Here is a 23,430-nt window from a genome sequence, read left to right as displayed (position 1 = left end):
ATCACTATGGAGTGAAAGTGGTCTTTAATCATAATAAAAACAATAGAAAGCCCACATACACATGGTAACTGAAAAATACTCAATGGTCAATTGGTCAAGGAAGAAATAAAAAAAGAAATCAAAGATTTTTTAGAATTTAACGAAAATTAAGGCACATCATACCCAAATCTATGGGACACAATGAAAGCAGTGCTAAGAGGAAAACTCATAGCTTTGAGTGCCTCCAAAAAGATATTGGAGAGAGCATACACTAGAAGATTAATGGAACAACTGAAAGCCCTGGAACAAAAAGAAACTAATTCACCCAAGATGAGAAGAAGACAGGAAATCATCAAACTCAGAGCTGAAATCAATCAAGGAGAAACTAAAAGAACCATACAAAGAATCAACGAATCCAGGAGCTGGCTCTTTGAAAAAATCAACAAGATAGATAAACCCTTAGACAGACTATCCAAAGGACACAGTATCCAAATTAACAAAATTAGAAATGAAAAGGGAGATATTACAACAGAAACTGAGGAAATTCAAAAAATCATCAGATCCTACTACAAAAGCCTGGAGAATCTGGAGGAAATGGACAATTTCCTAGACAGATACGAAATACCAAAATTAAATCAGGATCAAATAGATCATCTAAACACACCCATAACCTCTAAAGAAATAGAAGAGGTCATAGATAGCCTTCTAACCAAAAAAAAAAAAAAAAAAAAAAAAAAAAAGAAAAAAAAAAAAAAAAAAAAAGCACAGGACCTGATGGTTTTAGTGTAGAATTCTATCAGACGACCTTCAAAGACCTAACACCAATACTCTTCAAACTATTCCACAAACTAGAAACAGAAGGAACACTACCCAACTCGTTCTAGGAAGCCAGTATTAACGCTGATACCAAAACCACACAAAGATCCAACTAAGAAAGAGAGTTTCAGGCCAATTTCCCTTATGAACATTGATGCAAAAATACTCAATAAAATTCTTGCCCATCGAATCCAAAAACACATCAAAATGATCATCCACCATGATCAAATAGGCTTCATCGCAGGGATGCAGGGATGGTTTAATATACGGAAATCCATCAATGCTGTCCACTATATAAACAAACTCAAAGAAAAAAACCACATGATCATTTCATTAGATGCTGAAAAAGCATTTGACAAAATTCAGCATCCTTTCATGCTAAAAGTCTTGGAACGAACAGGAATTCAAGGCCCATACCTAAACATAATTAAAGCACTATACAGCAAACCAGCAGCCAACATCAAACTAAATGGAGAGAAACTTGAAGCAATCCCACTAAAATCAGGGACTAGACAAGGCTGCCCCCTCTCTCCATATCTTTTCAATACAGTTCTTGAAGTCCTAGATTGAGCAATTAGACAACATAAGGAGGTCAAAGGGATACAAATTGGAAAGGAAGAAGTCTGACTATCACTATTTGCAGATGATATGATAGTATACTTAAGTGACCCAAAAAACTATATTAGAGAACTCATACAGCTGATAAACAACTTCAGCAAAGTGGCTGGTGACAAAATCAACTCAAGCAAATCAGTGGCCTTTCTATACTGAAAGGATAAGCAGACTGAGAAAGAAATTAGGGAAATGACACCCTTCACAATAGCTACAAACAGCATAAAGTATCTTGGGGTGACTCTAACCAAACAAGTGAAAGTCCTATATGACAAGAACTTCAGATCTCTGAAGAAGGAAATAGAAGAAGATCTCAGAAAATGGAAAAATCTTCCATGCTCCTGGATTAGCAGGATTAATATAGTTAAAATGGCCATCTTGCCAAAGGTAATCTACGGATTCAATGCAATCCCCATCAAAATCCCAACTCAGTTCTTCATAGAGCTAGAAAGAGCAATTCTCAAATTCATCTGGAATAACAAAAACCCCACGATAGCTAAAGCTATTCTCTAGAGTAAAAGAACTTCTGGGGGAATCAGTATCCCAGACCTCAAACATCACTACAGAGCAATAGTGATAAAAACTGCATGGTATTGGTACAATGTCAGGCAAGCGGATCAATGGAACAGGATTGAAGACCCAGAAATGAATCCACACACCTATGGTCACTTGAACTTTGACAAAGGAGCTGAAAGCATCCAGTGGAAAAAAGATAGACTTTTCAACAAATGGTACTGGTTCAATTGGAGGACAGCGTGCAGAAGAATGCGAATCGATCCATTCTTATCTCCTTGTACTAAGCTTAACTCCAAATGGATCAAGGACCTCCACATAAAACCTGACACACTGAAACTAATAGAAAAGAAACTGGGGAAGACCCTTGAGGACATGGCACAGGGGAAAAGTTCCTGAATAGAAGACCACTAGCTTATGCTATAAGATCAAGAATTGACAAATGGGACCTCATAAAACTACAAAGTTTCTGTAAGGCAAAGGACACTGTCAAAAGGCCAAAAGGTCAATCAACAGATTGGGAAAGAATATTCACCAACCCTAAATCTGACAGAGGGCTAATATCTAATATATACAAAGAACTCAAAAAGGTAGAACCAAGAGAACCAAATAACCCTATTAAAAATTGGGGTACAGAGCTAAACAAAGAATTTTCACATGAAGAACTTTGGAGGGCTGAGAAGCACCTTAAGAAATGTTCAACATCATTAATCATTAGGGAAATGCAAATCAAAACAACCCTGAGATTTCACCTTACACCAGTAAGAATGGCTAAGGTAAAAAACTCAGGAGACAACAGGTGTTGGCGAGGATGTGGAGATAGAGGAACACTCCTCCACTGCTGGTGGGATTGCAAGATGGTGCAACCACTTTGGGAATCAGTCTGGCAGTTCCTCAGAAATCTGGGCATGACACTTGCTGAGGACCCTGCTATACCACTCCTGGGCATATACCCAGAGGATTCCCTGACATGCAATAAGGACACATGCTCCACTATGTTCATAGCAGCCCTATTTGTAGTAGCCAGAAGCTGGAAAGAAGCCAGGTGTCCCTCAATGGAGGAATGGATAAAAAAAAATGTGGTATATTTACACAATGGAGTACTATTCAGCCATTAGAAACAATGAATTCATGAAATTCTTAGACAAATGGATGGAGCTGGAGAACATCATACTAAGTGAGGTAACCCAGTCACAAAAGATCAATCATGGTAAGCACTCACTGATAAGTGGATATTAGCCTAGAAACTTTGAATACCCAAGACATAATCCACATATTAAATGATGTCCAAGAAGAACAGAGGAGTGGCCCCTGGTTCTGGAAAGACTCAGTGCAGCAGTATAGGGAATATCAGAACAGGGAAGTGGGAAGGAGTAGAGGGGGCTACAGGGGGAGGGAAGAGGGCTTATGGGACTTTCAGGAAGTGGAGAGCCATAAAACGGGAAATCATTTGAAATGTAAATAAAGAATATACCGAATTAAAAAAAGAAAATAAATAAATACATAAATTAAAAAAATATATAGAGCAAGTTGACTTTAAAGCTCCATGATCCATCTGTGGCTGGACAAAAGGTAGGAAATTATCTATCAATGAAAGAAAGGCAAGAAAGGCATTTAAAACTCTCCAAGATCTCTAGTTCGCACCCCCCCCATTCATCCCTCTTTATCACCTAGAAGTTTCTGACTAAAATTTTTCAACAGTGTCTGCACAATACCAGGAAGCATCAATAATACAGCACTCTCTATGGATGGTGCCTTTAGATCTGTGAAAGCTGTTGCTGGACTCTTATCTTCACCCTTGCTTAGTGACATGACCCTTGGTTGGCTAGTTAGCAACTCTGATTCTGTTTCCTACTCTGTAGAGATAATAAATTGTATTTCCAAAGGATGCACTCATGCCAAGTAAGATAACGTATGTAGAGGTTTATGAAGGGCAGAATACCAACAGCAATATATTTTCTAAAACATGACAAACTGTCATATTTCAAAGTAAAGTGCACACTGGCATCTACAACTTTTGACCTGCATAAAAGGTGATAAGAAAAGATTTTTTTTTGAAATTAGGGAGAATGTAATCTACTGAAGATGAAAGGCATTCACAAAATAAAGAGGTAATCCAAGAAACACCATTTTTAAGTTTCAGAATTATGTAATATGAAAGAAGGAAGATGAATAAGAGTACTGATTCATTAAACTGTGTTGGCACAACTGTTATCCAAGATTCACAATTGTTTGAATAAGACAGATTGCATTCATTAGGGACAGACATTCTGCCAGCAAATTACAACATGCTCAATACGAACATTCTTGTTCTTCTAAGGAATGGAGGAACAGCCAATATTTAACCCAATAAATTATTTAGTTCCTTAGTCAAGAAATAATTAGACAATAAACTATGCCCTAGGAATTATAGATTCTCAGAACAATAGAACTGAAATCTTCTAGTCTATTTTCAGGTGTTATACCTGGAAAAACTAAAATCTAAAGACATAAAACAAATACCTAGAGTCACAGGAGACAATGTTAGTTCTGGTGTCTGGTCTCATTATCTTATTCTTTTTCTGATGATAGAAAAGCAATTTTGTTTTATCCAATATCCACACTACATGGTTAGCATTCGAAATACGGGTTTCCATCTTAGTGCTGTATCTTTACTGCTCACAAGGGAATAGAAGGGAATAGAAGATAGGGCCAATTGCCAGTAGACCCATCTGGGTATGACTTCTGAGAAATGTGAGTATATTTAGGGTGAATGAAGATCATGCAAGAGATGGAGTGGCTCCTGTGACATTGGGTCTCCTTCTGGCTTCCCCACGCGCAGTGTAGAATGCAGAGAAGTACAATGCTTAGGTAGAGTCCTCTCCAGAGTCTCAGGTGTTCCAACTTGAATGTCAGTGGAAATACCAACCTCAGTGAATGTTCCACAACAGGAATGAATCTGACATTAGGCCAGAAGAGAAGACCACAATCTGATGAATAACAAGTAAAAGCTTCCTTTCCTAGATAACTTTGTACTCACTAAAACCTGCCACAGGTGGTCCTAACACATTTTTCTTTGCCCATTTACCAAGTTGGTTAAGGATGGCCTTTTAAATCAGGATTAATTTATGATTTACCAGAGGCAAAGACATAGCAGGGGACTATATATCCCATTACATTTTCCAAATAGGTCAGTGTTTGATGCTTCCTTTCTCCACCTTTCAGTCTCATGCAGTATGAAGTGGCCTCCGTAAAGAAAACACACATCAGCATCTCACATGTTTGAAAACTCAACAGGGGAGCTATAGTATAAGGCGGCCTTAATGCTTAAGAAAGATGTTCTGAGGTTTCTAAGATGTAAATAACCACAGGAATGATAATGAAGTCAGCAGTGTATTCTCAATGGAACATCTCATAGACAAATAGTAAGCAGGCATAAACATATGGGTTGTTCTCACAGAGCAATGCACTGTACCCAATAGTCATATGGAAGACCAGAGAGGCCAAGGAGAGGATGCAACATCTCTAAAGAGACCGACCAACTCTTAGAATTTGATAATGGCAAAGGTGGCACAGTTAAAAAATATTTTTCTAAATCAGAAAATAGGTCAGTGCAAAGACCAAGGTTACAAAATATCTTCCCCAATTTGGAGTGACTGTAAGACTTGCATTTTTAGCCACTTGGGTTTTCTAAAAGCCTTGACACTGGAAAGACAGACATGGCCACCCTTAAATGGTTCTCTTTGTTTCCAGTGTCAATGCTTGCCCCTTAAGCCTGGCCTAGAATACCAATTCACCTTTGTGTGCTGTCCCTGAATAAACAAGAATGGCTTTTGATAAACAGTGTTACAGTCTGAATGTAAAATGCCCTCAACAGGGTCATGTGATAGAACAACTGGTCTCCAGTTGGTGGTGCTGTTTCTGGAGGTTGCAGAATTTTTTAGACATGGTGCTTACATTTAAGTGGACCAACAAGTTTGAAGGTGACAGGTTATCTCTGCCTCACAGACACAGCTATTCTAGCCACCCTAACTGTCAATGCATTTTCCACCAGGAAGGGACTGCATTCCTCTGAACTATCAGTCACAATAAATCCTTTCTTACTTCTTGTTCTAAAGCTTTCACTTTATAACAGTTTTGTTCTAAAGTGTTCTGTTAATCTGCTAGTGTATGCTCTCTCCAGCTTCTTTTTGTAGGCACTCAGAGCTATGAGTTTTCCTCTTAGTACTGCTTTCATTGTGTCCCATAAATTTGGTATGTTGTGCCTGCATTTTCATTAAGTTCTAAAAAGTCTTTGATTTCTTTCCTTATTTCTTCCTTGACCAAGGTATCAACGAGTAGAGAATTGTTAAGCTTCCATGTGTATGTGGGCTTTTTGTTGTTTTTGTTGCTATTGAAGACCACCATTATTCCATAGTGATCTGATAGGAGGCATGGAATTAGTTGATTGTCTGATCTGTTGAGGTCTGTTTTGTGACCAATTATATGGTCAATTTTGGTGCTGAGAAGAAGGTATATCCTTTTGATTTAGGATGAAATGTTCTATAGATATCTATTAAGTCCATTTGGTCCAAAACTTCTGTTAGTTTCACTTTGACTGTTTAGTTTGAGTTTCCCTGATCTGTTCATTGATAAGAGTGGAGTGTTTAAGTCCCCCACAATTATTGTGTGGGGTGCAATGTATGCTTTAAGCTTTAGTAAGGTTTCCATTACGAATGTAGGTGCCCTTGTATTAGGGGCATAGACGTTCAAAACTGAACACTCCTCCATTGCTGGTGGGGTTGCAAGCTGGTACTACCACTCTGGAAGTCAGTCTGGCGGTTCCTCAGAAAACTGGGAATGATACTTCCAGAGGACTCCACTATACCATTCCTGGGCATATACCCAGAGGATTCCCCAGCATGTAGTAAGGATACATACTCCACTATGTTCATAGCAGCCCTATTTATAATAGCCAGAAGCTGGAAAGAACCCAGATGTCCCTCAACGGAGGAATGGATACAGAAAATGTGGTATATATACACATTTACATAATTAGTAAATAGTACAATAAATAGTACAATGGAGTACTATTCAGCCATTAGAAACAATGAATTCATGAAATTCTTAGACAAATGGATGGAACTGGAGAACATCATCCTAAGTGAGGTAACCCAGTCTCAAAAGACCACTCATGGTATGCACTCACTGATAAATGGATATTAGCCTAGAAACTTGGAATACCCAAGACACAATGCACATATCAAATTGTGCCCAAGAACTTGGAATACCCAAGACACAATGCATATATCAAGTGGCCCCCGGTCCTGGAAAAGCTCAGTGCAGCAGTATAGGGGAATGCCAGGACAGGGAAGTGGGAAGGAGTGGATTGGGGACCAGGGAGAGGGAACTTCAGGGAGGGGGGATTCAGGAAAGGAAAAATCACTTGAAATGTAATGTAAATAAAGAATATATTGAATAAAAAATAAAGCACACAAAAAAGCCTTTCTTCCTTAAGTTGTTTCAGTCAAGTGTTCTATTGCAGCAATAAAAAACAAAAGAAAAAAAAAAACCCAGAAAGACAGTGAAGCCAGTATCAGGAGGAATTTGAAACGTATCATGAGAAGAAAAATAGAAGGAATATAGGAGAGAATTCTGCAATCAAATGACAGCAAAGGTAACAAAGAGATCAAATGGAAAACCTTTTCAAATAAATAAAAAGATAGGCTTATTCTCATAATACAAACCATTTTAGTTAAGTAGATATGTTTTCTAAAAAGATCAGCTTTAGATGAAAGCATGCTTTTGCCTCTAAATGTGGCATATCAAAACTACTTTCAAAAATTTTGATGCTTTTGTTTGGTTTCAATTATGTTGCTCAGTACCCAGCTTCTTATATGACAATGAGTGTTGGGAAACAGGATAGCTAAAATAGTGTAAGTGCTGCTTACCTCCCATAATTTTGGATTGGCAGTTAATAAACTCTGGCTTCCTGTCTGTGAGGTACCTCTGGCAGGTGTGGTGGAGGATCTGGAAGAAGGTGCACTTTTCTGAGGCCGTACTAGCAACCCACTGGTCAAAGGCATTTTCAAACAACAAATCAAACTCTGCAGAATCCTGGAAAAGACAGTGGAATAACTACTGATCTCGACCTACACAAACTTCTGCTGTGAGCTTTGTTTTGTCAAAAGATGCATAAAAACTAAAACAAAGACCCCCAAGATATGAACTATACATATCTTCTCTACCAGGAATTAAATTCATAGAGAGTTTGCCTTTCTCTGTCAAATAAATCCAAACTGTACTGAATTTAGAGATGTCCCTGCGAGTTCAGACTTGTGTCAGAACTATATATTATCTAACCAATTACTAAAAAAGGCAAGATTCCTCTAAGTTCTAAGCATTGTGATTTGCTAATATTTTATACATGGGTTGGAAAGGACTTCTTGTTACTTTAGCACTTCATTGATGTTTGACAATATTATGCTATGCTTGCACAAAAGGAAGTGGATCTTTAGAGTAGATGTTTACATCATAATGTGTTTCTGTAGGAATCATAGTTCATTATTTTGAAGTGCTTTTAATTTTTTTTAGCATTAGGATGCAAATGAAATTTTGACAAGCCTGGGGTTTTCTATAGACACTCAGGGACATGATTCTTTGAACTCTGTCCTGTATTGATACATATTGCTGGAGACAGCATCTTTCCATATGCCTTCTCTTGGATTTCTCAATCAAACATGAAAGATTTATAATTTCCCATAGGATAGTAACAGAGAAGGGAAAGTGTTGATCACACAACTTAAATAGCCTTGTAAGAATGACTCTAACTACCATCACCACCACTGTGCTAAAGCAGAGTCATCATGTGAAGAGAATTCCTTTGCTCAGCATTGGAAAATTTCACTCACCCGATTAGGATCAATACCATTAACTTGGCGAAGCTGCTCAAGCATCCATTGGGATCTCCGGACAAATGATGTGGAGCCCTCAAACTGTTTGACCTTAGTGATTGATGCCTGTGTGGGTTTCTTGTTTGTCACTGCCAAAAAGAAAAAAAAAACACACACACTCGAATTAATGGGCAGGTAAGTTGGCTGATTTTCTCCCTCAGTGTTATTTTTATAGGACACCAAATATTCATGTGCATGGAGCTGTCTTTGGGGAGAGGTGAATGCAAGAGAAAAAGAAGTTATAACCACCCTTCTCAATGCAGAATCTAATACAATTGTTGCTACATTTGTCTTCACACAGCTGAACTGAAGATATCTGAATAACACCGAGTAATTTAATAGAGGCTACAAGTGCACAATTACAGCTCTCAGGAAAAAAGTGTACAGGGCAATCAGGTACCAGGTAGGATTCATTAGAAAGGCTGAATTTTAAATGAGGGGAAGGTTACTTATTCCTTGGGGTAGCTACCAGTCTTACTTCAAGTTTTATAGCTCATTGGAAATACTGAAGCCTCTGTAATAGAGGCTTGACTTTATAGCATGACCCAGTTTGTATCTAGTTTGCATCTGATTAAGACTATCTGCCTGGCATCCTGGGCACAGTTCCAACATGAATTCTTTTATTCATTATACCTGGGCACCAGGACAATCATTCCACCTTGAGCAGCTCTTAATCGCTTATGCTGAAGGCAGGTGGACAGCACCATCGCTCCACAGATGTTAAGCAGAGGTACTGGTAAACATGCATCCCAGAGATTTCTACCTTTGCTTATTTGGGTGTTTTAAGATTCAAGGATGGTGGAGGAGGTAATTACATATGTTGACAAGTCTTTCCAATGAGCTACTGAGCCATATGTATAGAAGTCAGTGAGAATAAATAGAAAAACCACGAATAGCTGGAAAAAACACTAAACACCATTAGCTGCAATGCATTTGATCCCAGTCACTACCTTTAGGGAGAGTGTGTATCTGGGGAACATTTCCCCCTTGTTTCTAATAACTATGCAGACACTGAGCAGGTGGCAAAAAGAGTTTCCAGACATAAGGGAGAGAAAGAAATTACTCTAATAGTTGGTAAGAAGAAGTCTCTACGGGGCTGCAGAGATGGCTCAAAAGTTGAGAGCACTTGTTTCTCTAGCACAGGCCATGAGTTTGGTTCATAGTACCATGTTGGGAGGCTCATAATTACCTGTAACTTTAGCTCTTGTAATGGAGAGACAGACAGACAGATAGACAGACAGACAGACAGAGCCACACATAAAACATTTTTAAAAGAAGCCTTTTTGGTTCAGGTATCCTAAAGCTTATTATTGAAGTATAAAAGCCTAAGAAGTCAAAGGGGTCACTCTGTCATTAGCTGTGGTGAAAGTCACCAAATCACAGCATGACTTTATGGCCTTAGAACAATGTTCTTTTGTTCCCAACCTGAATTTAGCCAGTTCTTTAGCTTGTTATCTATTACTTCAGATATATTTGGATAAAAGATTCTGAACACTTCATCTCAATTCCATTTACTTTTGTGGTTAGAAAGCCACCATTCCCTCAGCACCCCAGTTACAAGAAGTGCTATAGTTACTGATCACAAATAGCCTCGTGACATTCTCTAGCTTCGTGGTTTTCAACCTGTGGGTTGAAACCCTTTGGGAGATGAAGGATCCCTTCTCAGGGGTTTCCTAAGACAACCAGAAAACACAAATATTTACATTATGATTCATAAAGTAACAAAGTTACCATAAAGAGGTAGCAAAGAAAAGAATTTTAAGGTTCTAGGTTGTCACAACATGAGGAACTGTTAAAGAGTTGCAGCACAAGGAAAATCAAGAACCATTGTTCTAGACTCTTGGTTTTTTATTTGTTTGTTTGTTTTTTGTTTTTGTTGTTGTTGTTGTTGTTTTTTTCCGGAGACAGGGTTTCTCTATAAAGCCCTGGCTGTCCTGGAACTCACTCTGAAGACCAGGCTGGCCTGGAACTCAGAAATTCGCCTGCCTCTGCCTTCCAAGTGCTGGGATTACAGGCGTGCGCCACCACTGCCCAGCACCACTGCCTTGCTCTAGACTCTTGTAACCATTGAGAATGACAGTTTTTACACACACACACACACACATACACACACACACACACACACACACACACACACACACACCCCTCCTGTAAAGAAAAATGGACTTGAATAGGCTTCTCTGATAGCTGTGTTATGCAATTACACTTTCTTGTTAAAGAAAAAAACTCACCTGGTATATATTCAGGTCCCTAAAATGTCCTTAAAATATTAAAGACTACTTTTAAATAACAGGAAACGTGTGTTAGACATGTGTATAAGATACACCGTCCTGAACGCTCAGAGGATTTCCTCCCTTGTGTATGTAAATCATAAGGCATTTTAGCATCCTGGGAAACCACAGATTTTCCTTCTAACTTCACTTACAGTTGTTATATCCACCTATTTTTACTCCTGGTCTGTTTGTTTCCAAGTAATTTATAGGATTACAAAAGCTCCAACACAATGGAGGAGCACTGTATATTTCTGCCTGTTTAAGATATTCATGTCAGGAAGATAAGTTCCACAGAGTGTTTGTCATTGAAATGAACTGGCCAGGAACCCCACCCGCAGTGACCCAAGACTCCACAAAATTCCCCAGCAGAGGTCATGCTATAAAGTACAGAGCTGCAGCCTCATCCTCGCTTGCCTCATTTCCACTGTTAGTTTATTGCTTGCCCACGTCCTGGCATCTGGCTGTTTCCCTGGGCACCCAGCCCAGTTTGCTTTGATTTTTGTTTATTGTTATTATCTCCAACATCCTAGTTTTGAATCTGAATCAGGTGCCTTAAAATTATGTTATTATATACACATTATTTAGAATTAAATGAGATTTTCCTTTTACAAAAGCGAAATGCTTAAACACTAAACCACTCCAGACTATCTAAATACAGAACTTGAAGAAAATGTAATCTAATTCCTTGCTTGTTTTGGGAGTCTTAGGCTGATTTTTAAAATTAAAGCCCTCATATTTCATGTGTCAAGTGAAGACAGTAGTCTACCAAGAAGTTAGTTAAAAGCATCTCTTCAAATGCAAACTAATTACCTGGATAAGAAATATCACAGCACTTAGATTAAGCCAATCAAATTTTCAGCATAGATGATGGGTTGCAGGGGGAAGAGTCAGTTTTCATCAAAGATGTAGCCTCTGAAAAGATGCTCATACGTCAGCAGTTGACCTTAAACCATATCTATATTGGAAGCACTGATTGTAGTCAGTGATAAAGGTGAGGGGAAGCTGGAATGGAGGTGTGTGTGTGTGTGTGTGTGTGTGTGCGCGTGTGCGTGTGTCTGTGTATGTGTGTGTGTGAGTGTGTGTGTGTGAGAGAGAGAGATGAAAATACATTGTATACATGTATGATATTCTCAAAGAATGAATAATATATTAAAAATAAATATCACAGTCCTATGTTCTTCACTAGCAATGTAAAGTATACTCCCTAATTAATTATTTTTAATAACTTTAAAGGCCAAGTAACTATTGTAATTTATATTGTGCATTCAATAACTATGAAAGACAGACAGATGCGGGCATTTATAGTAGCAGGTGGGTATGACAGTCCCTGGAGAAGGTGTAGTATCAGTCATCTTCTTTGACTCTCAGGACTAATTGAGTATCAGGAACACCTAGCCCCTTGTACAGCAAATACAATGAACTGTGTGAATGGGAGCTCTTGGGAACGCGGCTCTGACATAAACATTTTAAATCTACCTGGTGAATTCCAAAGCTGATTGACTGCCAAGAACCACTAGACATATATCTATCCATTTAACAAATATTTAAGAAGCACTTATACTTTTGAGTAACTCCAGGACTTAATTAGATTCCTCAATTCCCCTTAGTGACTCAAAGATAAGATTGAGACATTGGAAAGCTATGCATTTCGTAGAAAGTTAAAGTATTTGGTATATGTTTGCTGTACCTTATAAAATGAGCCATATTTTAAAATCACGAATTTGAAAATAATGGACTTTCGGGGAGTGGGGGGGGGGACTAGAAAAGGGGAAATCATTTGAAATGTAAATAAATTATATCGAATAAAAAAAAAAAAAAAAAGAAAATAATGGATAGTGAATGTATTTCAAAAGTTAAATGGCTTTAAACTGGACACATACTATATTTGCTAATATAATAAGACTACTGCATGCTACTAACAAACACATTTCAAAACCTTTTACATAAAGTCTTATTTACTTGATTCTCATGTGATAATTTTAATTCTTTTACTGGGAACTAGAATATGAACTCAGTACTCAGTCTTTACCATTTATCTCATTTTCTTGAAAACATGTGCCATGAGCTGCTCTTCTGATTGCTACATAATATCAAAACATTTTAGTAAATGAAAAAAATAATAAGGCGGGATTCTAATCTAGAACCTCTCAAGAATCAAGGTAGCAGCAGGAGGGATAAAAATTCTGCAGTGGAGCACTAAGCACATGGGGGTAGGAGGGAGAATATGTAATGTGTAAGCTGTCTGAGGTAATATGTGAGAGGCTTTAAGAAATAAGGCATGCACTGGAGAAAGTCAACGCAGTGGTGCGAAGGGGCATCGTCTCTGGCAGTATACTATCATCCTTAGCAAGGATGTTTATGGTTTCCTCCAAATGGCCTATGAATATACGAGACTAAATTATACTTTTAACTTTTTTTTTTTTTTTTTTTTTGGTTTTTCAAGACAGGGTTTCTCTGTATAGCCCTGGCTGTCCTGGAACTCACTCTGTAGACCAGGCTGGCCTCGAACTCAGAAATCCACCTGCCTCTGCCTCCCAAGTGCTGGGATTAAAGGCGTGCACCACCACCGCCCGGCTTAAATTATACTTTTAAAATGAAGTGGTATTTCAAAGCATATCATAAAATGCAAGCCCTTTACCATGACCTATAAAACATGAGATGACCTTGAGTGCTAAGGACATAACATTTCACTTTCCTTTCTGTCCATTAAGCTTTGGCTGTCATTTGCTCCTGGCAATGTTGGTCCTCCAGACTTCCTGCAAATGAGGTCCCCTTGGTAGAAATATCATTTCCTTTGTTTCCTCAGGGTTGCTTCTTGCTCACGGCTCATATTTCAGACTATAACTTAAGTTCACAGAAAGACTTGTCTGTGGTTACTTTACCCAAGTAGGTTTCTCCCAGTGCATTTCTACAGTGAATGACATTTGAGTAAAAAGACAGTTTTTTTTTTCAAGCCTGGATTCGATATTCAATGTTTGCTTTTCTGAGATGTTTGTGAAGAACCAAGTCAGACAGTTCACACATGCTGAGTCCCTAAACATATGTGATGTGGATACATTGCTCCATGAATCTAAGCTACTACCTACCAGTGTGTGAGAAAGGCTCCTACACCTCCACATAAAGCCAGACACTCTGAAGCTAATAGAAAAGAAACTGGGGAAGACCCTTGAGGACATCGGTACAGGGAGAAAGTTTCTGAACAGAACACCAATAGCGTATGCTCTAAGAGCAAGAATTGACAAATGGGACCTCATAAGGTTACAGAGTTTCTGTAAGGCAAAGGACACCATCAAGAGGACAGATCGGCAACCAACAAATTGGGAAAAGATCTTCACCAATCCTACATCAGATAGAGGGCTAATATCCAATATATATAAAGAACTCAAGAAGTTAGACTCCAGAAAACCGAACAACCCTATTAAAAAATGGGGTACAGAGTTAAACAAAGAATTCTCACCTGAAGAACTTCGGATGGCGGAGAAGCATCTTAAAAAATGCTCCACTTCATTAGTCATTAGGGAAATGCAAATCAAAACAACCCTAAGATTTCATCTTACACCAGTCAGAATGGCTAAGATTAAAAATTCAGGAGACAGCAGGTGTTGGAGAGGGTGCGGAGAAAGAGGAACACTCCTCCACTGCTGGTGGGGTTGCAAATTGGTACAACCACTCTGGAAAGCAGTCTGGCGGTTCCTCCGAAAACTGGGCACCTCACTTCCAGAAGATCCTGCTATACCACTCCTGGGCATATACCCAGAGGATTCCCCACCATGTAATAAGGATACATGCTCTACTATGTTCATAGCAGCCCTATTTATAATTGCCAGATGCTGGAAAGAACCCAGGTATCCCTCAACAGAAGAGTGGATACAAAAAATGTGGTATATCTACACAATGGAGTACTATTCAGCCATTAGAAACAATGAATTCATGAAATTCTTAGGCAAATGGATGGAGCTAGAGAACATCATACTAAGTGAGGTAACCCAGACTCAAAAGGTGAATCATGGTATGCACTCACTAATAAGTGGTTATTAACCTAGAAAACTGGAATACCCAAAACATAATCCACACATCAAATGAGATACAAGAAGAAAGCAGGAGTGGTCCCTGGTTCTGGAAAGACTCAGTGAAACAGTATTTGGCAAAACCAGAACGGGGAACTGGGAAGGGGTGGGAGGGAGGACAGGGGAAGAGAAGGGGGCTTACGGGACTTTTGGGGAGTGGGGGGGGGCTAGAAAAGGGGAAATCATTTGAAATGTAAATAAATTATATCAAAAAAAAATAGTATGCAATGTTAAGCATTTCTTTGGTGCAGTTTGATTTTTCTGTGACTAAGCCAGAAATTATGCCTCATTTTGTTCATAGATAAGGAAACTGAGGCACAGAAATAGATACATTGCCAAAGTCACACTTAAAAATCGGAAAATCAACAACTCATGTGATAATCTGAGCCTCTGCTCTTTCGACTGCAATAGTTTCTGTCTTGAAATGTCAAATGTCCCATTTTATTTGGCATGGGAATTAATTGAAGCCTTTCTTTCTAATGATCCCTGCTATGGCTTTTTACTGTTTCCTGAATCATTTTCTTAATTTTCCCTTTAAATAACCATACATTTTACTTTAATAAGTTAATGAAAGGCAAAATAAATTCAAATACATAAATAGATACACAGCTTTGTTTTTATTAAGTAGAAAGGAATATGGTAAACATCATTGAAATATATGTACTATTAATTTCTAACTAGAGAGTGCTTGGCATCTGAGGCTTAGAATTTGGTGACTGAATGATTAGAATTTAAGGAGGTGTTAAAGACCATCAAAATGAGAAGGCATTCCTAGATTGGACAAAACGTCAGTAAATGGTTCCTCTTGGGTCTATACACGGTACTAACTGAGGCTCATTCGTTATGCTTTGGGGTTATCCAGGCCTAATGCTTCCTGATCTCTTACTTCCATTCTTGATAGACACTGGTTCCTGTGTGGACATCAAAGAAAAGACCAAAGCTTGTAGAACAATTCCAGGACATTTTGCTAATAGTTCTGATGAAACATAGTGGCTTCATATTTTTCTTTATTCTTAACATAGAGCTGATCTCGACCCTCAAATGTAGCTTAACTACAGCTAAGAAGAGTGATACAAAGTTGTATTTTATCTTTATCTCATGAACTAAAACTCTAAACTGTGATTCAGTAGATGGTCCCGCCTGGAAACAGTCTATAAAACTAAAATCAGACTGGAATTACACAGGATGGAGATCGCCAGCTTTAAGTAGGTCCAACTAGAAAGCACCCTACTTAAGTAAAAAACAACAGTCAAGCAGGGCTAGGAAACACACACTTCTATTTCTAGCATTTGGAAGGCTGAGGTAGGAGAATCAATCACTAAATTTAAAGCCAGCTTAGCCTACAGAGTGAGTTCTTGGCCATCATGATCTACATAGTAAAACCATGTATTGAGGAGGAGGAAGAAGAAGAGGAGTCAATACCACTGCTACCACCATAAATCCATAAAAAAAGCCCTGGTTAATCATATCAAATCTGGTCTTGGAGTAATCCAGGAAGAATGAGAAGGAAAGAAACAGACTAAGGAGTAAAGGACAGGCATAAGTGGATATGTCTTGAATATTATGCAAAATAAAAGTCTACCAATGATGGTGGTACAAACCTTCAATTTCAAGAAATATTGGCTGAAAAATGACGTTTCTAAAACATCTGCATAATTTTCCCTAGTCTCATGATTCACAGCACCATTTCTTCACAATTCCCAAAATGAAACAAGACAAAACACCTGCATTTGCCTGCCTGACATACATAAAAGTTACCTTTTTTGCTTGTTTGTTTTGTTTCATTTTGTTTTTGAGATAGGGTTTCTTTGTGTAGCTTTGGGTATAGCAGAACTAGCTCTATAGCCTTAACTGGCCTTGAACTCTCAAAGTATAACAAAAAATTGCCATATAAACAAGCTGACTTTATGCTAACTTTGTGCATCTTTTATCTCATACTATATTTTTACTAACATGTGCATGAAAATTCCATTACATAAGCACTTAATATTTTTATAAATTTATGTTACTATTTCTGAGAATTAACAAAAACTCAATCAAGGTTCACATTAGAGCATGAAGCCAGAACGAGGCAAGTGATAAGCTAATTCACCATGCCTACATACATACTTTAGGTACCATAAATAGCATCATATATTAGTCTTATCATAATCTTCCATGTAAGAGCAACTTAGTGTTAATGGTATGGCCCAGGTTCCTACACAGCTGTTCTAATGGCCAGACATTTTGATTTTAAGACATTTGATAAGAAATAGAATTTAGGTGTTTTTTTTTAAAAGTGTTTACATGGAATGCTATCACTGTTCCTCTTTAGCTGTGCCAGAAGTGTCTATAAAAGGATATATATATATATATATATATATATATATATATATATATATATCAGCAACAACAAAAATAAATCTGCAACAAGGGTTCAGAAAATCAAAGCAAACTTCAGGATGGCTTCTGAGTACCAACATTGCAAGAGAGCAGAATAAAGGGATGGGTATTTGGATCTGGTTTCCTTCTGGCTCTGTCAAAAAAAAAAAAAAACAAACAAAACTTTAATTTATGGACACTACACTTCATAATATGCATGAGAAGTACATTTTAGGTCTGAGGCTTCATCAGCAATTTATTCAGGTGAGGTTGCAATTGAATGTGTATAAAGCTAAAAAACAGAAACTTCTGGATCATTACCACAAATATTTTCAGAGTAAGAAACCCTCAGCCCTATCGCAGTTAGTGGGAAATTGGGCATGTGGCTATCCATACAGGTTTCCCCCCTATGTTTCAATGTGTGTTTACTTTAGGACCTATATATATTTGGAGTCCAGAAAGTTGAGACCCTGGGTTCTAAAATCAGACCATTTTCTCATATTGCTTGATTTATCTTTGGGGCTCAGACATCTCTTCTTAACCTCTTAGAAACTCAGTCTCTCTGTAAAGAACATAGTGAGCCAACAGTATCCTACATTTGCAGGTTTTAATAAGGAACTGTTATTAGCCATCCCTGTCCTTTAGCTCCAAGGGAAGAAGGTGGAAACTCACAGTAAATGGTTTTGGTCTCCATCAGGGATAATCATAAAGGAACAAACTTTCTACACAAAAGAGCCCTTATTTGGTAATACTACTTCCTGGTACAGTGCTGGTGTCATATTCTCATCTTCAAGCTGGAAGAGAAAAACAGGCTTGGGAATGGGAAGGATGATGTGGTGGTAGTGGTAGACATGATGATGGTGGTACTGGGAAATCCAGAAAGTTTCTCCAAAAGAATGTGAAAAAGGGAACCATTTATATAAAAAATGTTTTCTCTTATAAACAATTATGATGAGACGTCTTGCACCAAACTTTATCTAGGGAAGTGCAGAGCATTGAAAGAGCAAGCACTTACTTTCTAGAACTGTGCTGGAAGCACCACCTTTTAATGTTTTAAAATTACCAAGGGGAGGTAGTATGCCTGTCACAGGACTGCCAGATTATCTAGGCAATACTTGGAAAATCTAGTCACTTATTTACCATGCTCATAAGTTAGTTCATCACTATAAGGATACATAGCATATTTGAAGTAGACTATTGGTTCATGTACAGCATAAGTTGTCTTGAGCCATTACATTTTAAGTCTGAAATGAGGAGGTGTAAACCATAAAGGCAGGAATTCCCTCTGCTGTCTCCAAACGATAATTATGATCTTGGTGCTTTAAGTAAGAATGGCCCCTGTAGGCTCATATACTTGGATGTTTATTCATCAGGGAGTAGCACCATTTGAGAAAGATTAAAAGACTCAGAGGTTGAGGCCAAGTTTGGGTAGGCATGGCTTTCTTGGAGAAATTGTGTCACTAGGGATGGCTCTTAAAGCTTCAAAAGCTCAAGCCAAGCCTGGTGCCTCTCTTGGCCAGTGCATCAGGATGTAGCTCTCAGCTATTGCTCCAATGCCATGTGACTCACAGTATTCCATGCCCTGATAAAAATAGAATAAACCTCAGAAACTTTAGATAAGCCCCAATTTAATGCTTTATTTTCTAAGAGTTATCTTAGTCGTGGTATCCCTTTAAAGCAACAGACCACTGACTGAGATCTGATGTCTCCTAAAACATAAAGTGATACATAGTACAACTTGGTGCATGCATGAACTAGGAATCAATGACTAGCTGAATGGCTTCCCAAAATAAGGAAGAATAGCTCTGTGCCTACTGGAAACCAGGAGCAAAGAAAAACTTCTTTCAGGTTGAACTGCTAGAATTCAAAAGTCAAGCCAGTGTTAAGAGATTTGAACATCTTACTGGAAAAGAGGAATATCCTAGGTCATTGAATAATCATCAAGAAATTATGGAACTATCGTGAGAAATAGAATAGAGTAGAAATAGAAGGAGAAGAGTTTGAGCATTAAAACCATGTACATTAATTTTTACTACAACCTTATTCTAGAAGCTTCTTTAACAAGTAATTCTTTTGCTCCCACATCCCTAAAACCATGATCTGAACCTTGGGATTTGTCCTATTCCCACTGTGTGTGACATATAACTTCCTTCACAATTCATTATAGACTTGGAGGACAAATCAATTTACATGTACTTGGGGTGAAGGTGAGATGGAACATTAAAAAAATGCAAAATGCAGTATTAGGTTTTGCAACTTTGCATTTTATCTGAGAAGTATATGAGATCCTTGATTCATGGGCGAACTATGAACCAAACAGCCAGGCCAGGAAAGTAAATGCTCAGAGAAACAACTTTGATGGAATTTGAAGGAGATTCAACTCAGGCGACATTAAGGACTTTCATATGCAACAAGGAAACAGAAGCTTAATTAACTACAGGCAAAGAGCCTGTTCCGTTCTTACTTCCTCAGTTCTGGAAAAGATGATGTAAACATTGTTTTCGATCTATTCTTAGAAGAGATTTACAGTGGGACAAGGCGCAGAAGCATGAAAGCGGCAGCTACCCAACTCAAGAATCAAATCTCTCTGCAAGAAGCTGAATATGAGACAGTGTCCTTTCATATTACACTTTCCTTCAGAATTAACATTGCATATTAGAAAATAGAGATCAAACAGTAATTGTCCTCTGGAAAATACAATATTTGATAAAAATTCAGTATCTATAATACCTTGATGAGCTAAGAAATGCATGTTTAGCTGAATAAAGCTGAAAAAAATACATTTCACAGCAGACAGAGGTGGAAGTAGCTTATTCCCTTTCAGTTTCACACACACACACACACACACACACACACAAAGACAAGATGCTCACTACTGTATGATGCAGGCCTGGGATTTAATTTCCTCATTTTACTCCTTCAACCACGCATTACTACTGAGGATAGTGTTTCACAAAACCTATCAAGTATAAATGAACCATGGAAAGCTGTCACATGAGTATGGATCTCTTTATGTGACAATACCATCAGAGGGAGGTGGCTAGGAAAGGAAGGAGGGGAAAAGAGAAGGTGGTTGAAGAGTTGGAATTCACACAATTTCCTAATGGGATAGTGAGTAAACATTTAATATCGCTAGGATTTTGGAAAAAAGCAAAGCTTTTTTATTACTTAGCAAACACAAGCTGTCAAATATAATTACAACTATCAGTCAAGCAAAGACACAGATAGCTGCTCTCTTCTTTACCACTACTTACTGGATACACTTCCAACTATTTATTTTAAATAAAGGCATGCATCACTGATAGTCCAAATCAAAAAACAAACAAACAAACAAACAAAAACCCTGAATGATGTAATTCAGAACCTGATACTTTAATTCTTTACTATTCTACACTGGAATATAAAATCAAGCAAAATGTTCTGATTCGAACAAAAATTCAACCACACTAGTAAAAACCATCTGGGATTAAATCTAACTGAATTTATCTTGGTTAACACCATATCTACTAAGATAAACATTGGTATACTAGATGACCCATCAATTTCAATGTTGTGGCTATATCCAACCAAGATGAATGTGTGTGTGTGTGTGTGTGTGTGTGTGTACATATGCTCTGATTTATCAAGGTATTTTGTTCTCAAATTGAAAAGTATCATAAATCTAATATTTTTAATGTGCCTAACTAACTCATAGAATATCATATCTCAGTCTAGCTTATCTTAAACATTCTCATTTCATTAAGTAATGGTTGGGAAAATTTATTTAACACAAAGTATATTTTAATAAAAACATTTCAAATACCAACTGTAAATCTTTGACTATCTACTTAAAGTGAAAAGCAGAATGGAATTTTGCATAATCATAATCTAACACAACTGTCAGTTGGAGCATAACAGATTATCTGTATGTAAAACCATTGGCTTAGTTTCTCTAAGGAAAAAAATAATATGGTAAACCATTAATAAGTCAACCAAATTTTTAGATTTTTAATAGAGTTTAAAAGAATACAATTCTTAGTAAAATATTTAGTCAAATAAGTAGAAGACTTGCACACTGAATACTAAAAACTTTACGTAATTAAACAAATATAAAATTACATCACATCCAAGAAGCTGAATGAATCAGCAATGTTAAAATGCAAAAATCTCAAAATTAATATAAAGAGTCATGGTGCCAAAAGCTAGAAAACTCAGTATGATTAATAGGTCATTTGTCCCCAATTGACTTGAAGATTTATTGAGAACTCATTAAAAATATCACTAGGCATTTGGTAGAAATTGAGTATGAAATTCATACAGCAATGCAAGGCTCAAAGGACAGACATTGCATGAGAGCTGGAGGAGCAACGTGATGCGAATTCAAGACTTTATGTAAGACGAAATCCAGTCAATGTGCTACAGTTAGATAAAAGGAAACATAATCCAGGGAAGAACATGTCAAGCCCAAGGCAGAGGCCTTACTCATACATGTACAAGTGGGTTTTGACATAAACATAAGGCAACAGGGTGAGCAGAGAAACATTCTTGACAATCAAACAACTGGATACAACGAAACCATAAAATACTTCTGAATGATGGAAGCCTCAAGCACTGTCAAAATCAACAGGCATAAATTGATAAGGGAATATCCAGCACAAAATAGCTGGGACTCTGTCCTGCACACACATGGCAGCTACAATGTAAAGTTCATGAAAGAACAAATGTAGGATTTCACGACAAAAACAACAAAAATATTCTCAAGCTTGCTTCTTAAAAGAGATGGTCTCTAAAATAGGAGATAATATTTGCCATACATTTATTTGAAAGAACTTACAGAGAGAATGGAAATGTAAAGATTTATTTTGGCTTGTGGTTTCTGAGTGTTCTAAGTTGTTTATACTACAGCCAGCAGGAGGTAGAGTGAGAGAGCATGTAGCTAGGGATCACATTTTTCCACGGACCCATCTCCAGAGACCTACTCCTTCTAACTCTGTCCTACATTCAGTGTCTAGAACCTCCCCAAATAGAAAGGGACTCAGATAGATATTGTGAAATGCCCAACAGTGGGGGGGGGAGAGAACTTGTAGAGCACAACTCCAGTAGAAAGACAGGGCATCAAGTGGAGGGATGGAGTTGCCAATCCACAGACAAAAATTATGATCCAGAATTTTTCGTGTCCTAAAGAACTGCAGGGACAAAAACAGAGAAGAGAGTGATGGAAAGGAGGTCAAGTGACTGCCCAAATTGGGATCCAGCTCAAGGGGAGGCTCCAAGGCCTGACACTATACACTATTATTGATGCTATGGCAAACTTACAGACAGGAGCCTAACAGGGCTGTCCCGTGCCCCCCCCCCCGCCCCGCCCCCGCCCCGTGAGGCTCAATAGGCAGCTGACCAAGACAGACACAGATGCTAACAGCCAAGCAACTGACTGAAGTCAGGACCCCTGTGGTTGAATTAGGGAAAGGCTTGAAGAAGCTGAGGAGGTGGCCCACCCCACAGGAAGATCAGCAGTCTCAACTGACCTGGACCCTGAGATCTCTCAGACACTGAGCCACCAACCAGGCAGCATACACTAGTTAATATGAGGCCCCCAACACATATACAGCTGTGAGAGAAGATGCACCTAACCCTTGGGAGAGTTTGAGGCTCTAGGGAGTGGGGAGGTCTGGTGGGGTGGGAGTGAGGGGGTGAGGACATCCTCTTGGAGATGGGGGAGGAGGAATGGGATGAGGATCTGTAAGAGGGTGAACTGGAGAGAAGATGATGCTTGAACTATACAAAAAGATTAAAGAATAGTAAAAATTAAAAAAAAAATAAAGAAAGGGATTCAGAATTCGGAACATAGGCATGGGAGTAACATTTTAGATGTAATCTGTAACAATTCTCAAAACTCAATAAAGAGAAAAGCCAATTTAA

The 23,430-nt window shown here is 38.1% G+C and overlaps 1 protein-coding gene across 3 annotated transcripts in view; it reads right to left on the bottom strand.

The window, feature by feature from the left end:
* Stxbp6 (syntaxin binding protein 6) overlaps positions 1–23,430 on the bottom strand; it is a 232,713-nt gene that overhangs the window by 40,544 nt on the left and 168,739 nt on the right. Inside the window, exons 3-4 of one of the 3 annotated variants that reach the window (XM_052185901.1) lie at positions 8,790–8,920; positions 7,830–7,995 (exon numbers count right to left, since the gene is read on the bottom strand). The exons of 1 other annotated variant lie outside the window; for it this stretch is intronic. In XM_052185901.1, coding sequence (XP_052041861.1) covers positions 7,830–7,995; positions 8,790–8,920 — 297 coding nt within the window. The remainder of the gene's footprint in view (positions 1–7,829; positions 7,996–8,789; positions 8,921–23,430) is intronic. One more of the 3 variants, XM_052185902.1, reaches the window with a different exon arrangement.

Source organism: Apodemus sylvaticus, chromosome 6 (assembly GCF_947179515.1).
Source record: "Apodemus sylvaticus chromosome 6, mApoSyl1.1, whole genome shotgun sequence".
Classification (NCBI taxonomy): Eukaryota; Metazoa; Chordata; class Mammalia; order Rodentia; family Muridae; genus Apodemus; species Apodemus sylvaticus.
This window is presented reverse-complemented; position numbering and strand designations above follow the sequence as displayed.